At 32.5% G+C, this 4,074-nt stretch overlaps 1 protein-coding gene across 1 annotated transcript; it reads right to left on the reverse strand.

Moving 5' to 3' along the window:
* Positions 1–1,598: 1,598 nt before the first annotated feature.
* LOC114328892 (39S ribosomal protein L14, mitochondrial) lies at positions 1,599–2,979 on the reverse strand. The gene is made up of 2 exons (XM_028277872.2): positions 2,581–2,979; positions 1,599–1,912 (listed from the first exon to the last, which is right to left on the reverse strand). Exons 1-2 carry the CDS (start codon positions 2,786–2,788, stop codon positions 1,659–1,661), a joined length of 462 nt encoding a protein of 153 aa, XP_028133673.1. The 5' UTR covers positions 2,789–2,979; the 3' UTR covers positions 1,599–1,658.
* Positions 2,980–4,074: the final 1,095 nt, after the last annotated feature.

Here is a 4,074-nt window from a genome sequence, read left to right on the forward strand (position 1 = left end):
ACTTAATTTAGAAATTAACTTTAAGCCAGTTCGTAATCACCGTAAAAATTAAAATTATTGATTTTTAATTCTCGCACTATTTTAGATTTATTTTATAAGTCCGACTCTGCACTGCGAAAATAAATCAAGTCTGTTTGACCCATCAAAACTTGAATTTCTTATCAGTGGTTTTATTTTATTTATATTGTTCGAATAATTATTGGCATCTAAAATACCTGTTTACAGTAAATAATGGAGAGATCTTACTTTTTCGATGCTTTGGACGATTTATTTTTACTCACTAGTGCACTTGTACTTTTATTTACACACTGTGTTAACTTGGCGATTTATCTATTCGTAATTCCAATGGAAATTGGATTATTCACGGAACAGACGTTAATCAACCTCACAATTTGCCTACCAGGACCGTTCTCACTTGAAAGAAATATAAATAAAAATAAAGTGTTCCCAAGGGGACGAACTCCATCGTTTTGTACGGAAATAAAGAAAAAAATGCAAAGACAAGAAAAATGCTTACCTGAAATATATATCAACCAAGTCAAAAGAGGCTAAGACAATTGGACGGCGTTATGCATAACTCGACCAAGCGCCAAAACATAGTTTTGAGATAAATGGCTTCAAAGTTTTTTGTTTCTTGGTTGCTTAATGGTAGGTGAATTAATGTCGCTTGGTTTAATTTTGTTTTTCTTAGTAACTGTTAACGTGACAATAACAGGGATTTTTTCCAAGATAGTTTTAGCTATGTGTCACCATAATCCGCTATTATCTCGATATTAAAGAAAAGGCGCTTGGTCGAGTTATGCATAACGCCGTCCAATTACAAGACAATAAGAACCGAAGCACATGTACTTGTAAGAAGAATAATAAAAGATCAATGGAAATGTGTTTCAAAATAAATTGAACATTATTTTTATGTTCTGCAAAAGGAAATATGGCGCTTTGAGATCAAAGAATGGAGGTAAAGGAACTAATAGAACCAAAACACATAGTAAAAGATACATGGATTGACTATCCAAAAGAGTTTTATGGAGAGGAAGAACAAATGACGCTAGTACAGAAAACACTACATTATGTTGACATGGTGTTGTTTTGAATAAGTTCCCTTAATCCACTTATTTTATTAGTTGGATTATACAAATTGGTTATATATTATCATTAAAATATGGTCATATTGTCTTTCAACCAATTATGGGATATATCAGATTTTTATTAGCATCCTAAGTCCTATTAACTTTGTTGCAAACACACGCTAAACACAGTTGCTCGAAATGACATAGTGTAGTTTACCTCTGAGGTCCAGAATTTTACCATTAAAAAAGGAAGATAAAAGGGGACAATGATATTTTATAGGATTTAAGGTCTCTTTTTAGTAAAAGTTTCTGGCTGGTTTGTCTTGGAACGGAACAATATAATTCTTTACGGGTTTTCTGTAGTTTTAAATATGTTATCTGTTTGTTTGTTCTGTCCTTCACATTTTTTCTTTTATTACTTTTTTATTATTTCTTTGTTCTTTTATTAAATATCTTCAACAATTTTCTAATAAGTTTAGCAGTATATGAATAGATATGAATCAGATATTTCTACAGAAATAAAATTACTTTCATAATTTATGTTACACCTATATTTAATTTATACAAAATCTAATTTACCAGTTATTACTAAGTAAATTTTGAAGCGATTCCCAACAATTTTGTATAATCAGCACCTTTGGCATGTGTTTTCTCTTTCAAAATTGTCCTAAGGATTGTTGGTATTGGTGCATGTATTCTAGTTCCCAATGGAGAGCCATTGTCATCTATTAGAACTAGATTATTGCTATCGAATTTAGGTACTTTGGATTTTTGATTTTGTTTCAATCCCACTAAGATCCCCTTCTTCTTTTCACCTTTTATAGCAACTAATACTCTATCTCCTGAAAACAAAAAGGTGTCAATGAAAATGTTGAACAACATTAAAGATATATGAAATCAGAGGTTCATTAATAAAGAACAGAGTATCTTCTATATAAGGTAAAAATACTGTATAGATCTTTATATTCTCTGCTATTACTATTCACTTATCAATACATAGGAAATAGAAACAACTATAAAACAATCATATGACCAGTAGTGATGTATGGTAGCGATACATGGATGATACAGAGTAACAGACTCCAATGAAGAACGACTACATGTTTGGGACAGAAAAATCCTAAGGAAGATCCTGGGACTGTGCTTGTTTAAGCAGTAGGACAATGTAGGATAGAAACTCACAAAGAGCTTGAAGAAGTACATTCAAATGCTAAAATAATGAAAGAAATAAGATCCAAAAGACTGTAATGGGCAGGAGACCTCAGAAGATATTCTGACGAAAAGATAGTATGGATGGTAAGAAGTCCCAACCGGAAGAAAACCACGTGATGGACCACGACTCCGGTAGCGAGATAATAAAGCACAAGACCTGAAAGCTATGGGCGCGGAGAACTGGATGGAGATTGCTCAAGACAGAGAATAATGGAGGCATGTTGTGGAGACAGCTAAAACCCAGGTTTTGTAATGCCACGGAGTAAGTAAGATACATAATAATATTCAATTTACATACCTATTCTTCCTACTCCAGTTTTGTTATACACATGAATACATTTTGGAGGTTTTCCTTCAGCCATGGCTTGCTTACCAATTTCACTATTGTCTACCACTCGCAGCCGGGTCATTTTCTGAATTTCATTATTTTGGCTTGTTACATGAAAATTACATGAAACTATTCTAGGTTTAATCGTATTTTTTAATATTAAACTTGTTGATAACATTATGATTGAGGAATTTTAGTGAGGTTAAGTTTTGAGATTTGACAGTTTGATCTTCTCTCATTCTCATGTCATGTCCATGTCAAAAGCATAGATTTATAGTCAAAAGTGCAATGTTAACCACCAACGACAATGGTAAATTCTTTATTCATTATTCTGCATTCATTAATTAATATTATTAAAGTTTAGTGTAAAAATATTATTTATATTAAAAGGGAAACATTTACATTTAATCAATTTTCTCGACAGAGACATCTGTGTTTTTAAAACGTAGTTTTAATGTAGGTTTGAATCTTGGATAATTTTCAACTTTCTTTTTTATTCCGTTGTTAGCGCCATCTATTGGAGTATTCTCAAATCATTTAGCTTTGCACTTAGTTGATAAAAATATTATAGAGGGAGCTAAACATTCAAACTTTTGTAATTTTACAGCGGTTGTCAAACGTTGAATCTTCGGCAATGATTTTAATTCCTCAGTTTTATAAAAATCGTAGAATCGTAGAATAAAAAATAATGAATCAAATACTAGTTGCTGATTTGCATTATTATTAAAAAGTTGAAAAGAACAAAAGAACAGTTATCAGATCGATAGTGAAATACGCAGCAGTAACAGGACCTTATACAGAGAGAAAAAGAATGCCCAGTATTTCTGAAAATTCTTTCGGAGTAAACGTTGAAATGAAAAGCATTGGCAAAAAGAGGCAGCCCTGAACCTACTCGTCTTTTAATATTAAAAGCCCGTTATTCTAAACCGTCTACTAAAACTGATGTTTGATTCCAGTACAAATTTTCAATTAGGTATGCGAACGTCTCTGTCATCCAAGACAATGCAACTTAATTGATGCTATCCAAATCTCCAATACACGCTGTATGGCGTGTATAGGCGTATATATAGGAGACAACCGGCTAAGTCGGTGGTCACTTCAGGTCACCTCGTAATTTAAATTTGTTTTAGAATTAGGAGAGAGTTGGACAAAACCGGGTAGGTTGATAAAACCGGGTGCCCCTTAATTCTTCTAACTGTCTGCTGCTATCTATCAGACAATGTTAAAACTAGTGTCCCCTTACCACAAACAGTCGTGTGTATTCATTTCTACTTCATTTGAGTAATCTGTTCCGGCGTAGTAAGACCTCACCTGTTTTTCCATGCAGCAAACTCGATTTTTAAAGTAAGTTTGTTGTTGTTTTTTTCCTCTACTGAATAACTAATAGCCATTTCAAAATTTAATACATGTAACCTAGTATATTACCTTTAATTTGGCCAAAAATTTTTGAAGATATTCTTCTTT

This window comes from Diabrotica virgifera, chromosome 3 (assembly GCF_917563875.1).
Source record: "Diabrotica virgifera virgifera chromosome 3, PGI_DIABVI_V3a".
In the NCBI taxonomy this organism is placed as follows: domain Eukaryota; kingdom Metazoa; phylum Arthropoda; class Insecta; order Coleoptera; family Chrysomelidae; genus Diabrotica; species Diabrotica virgifera.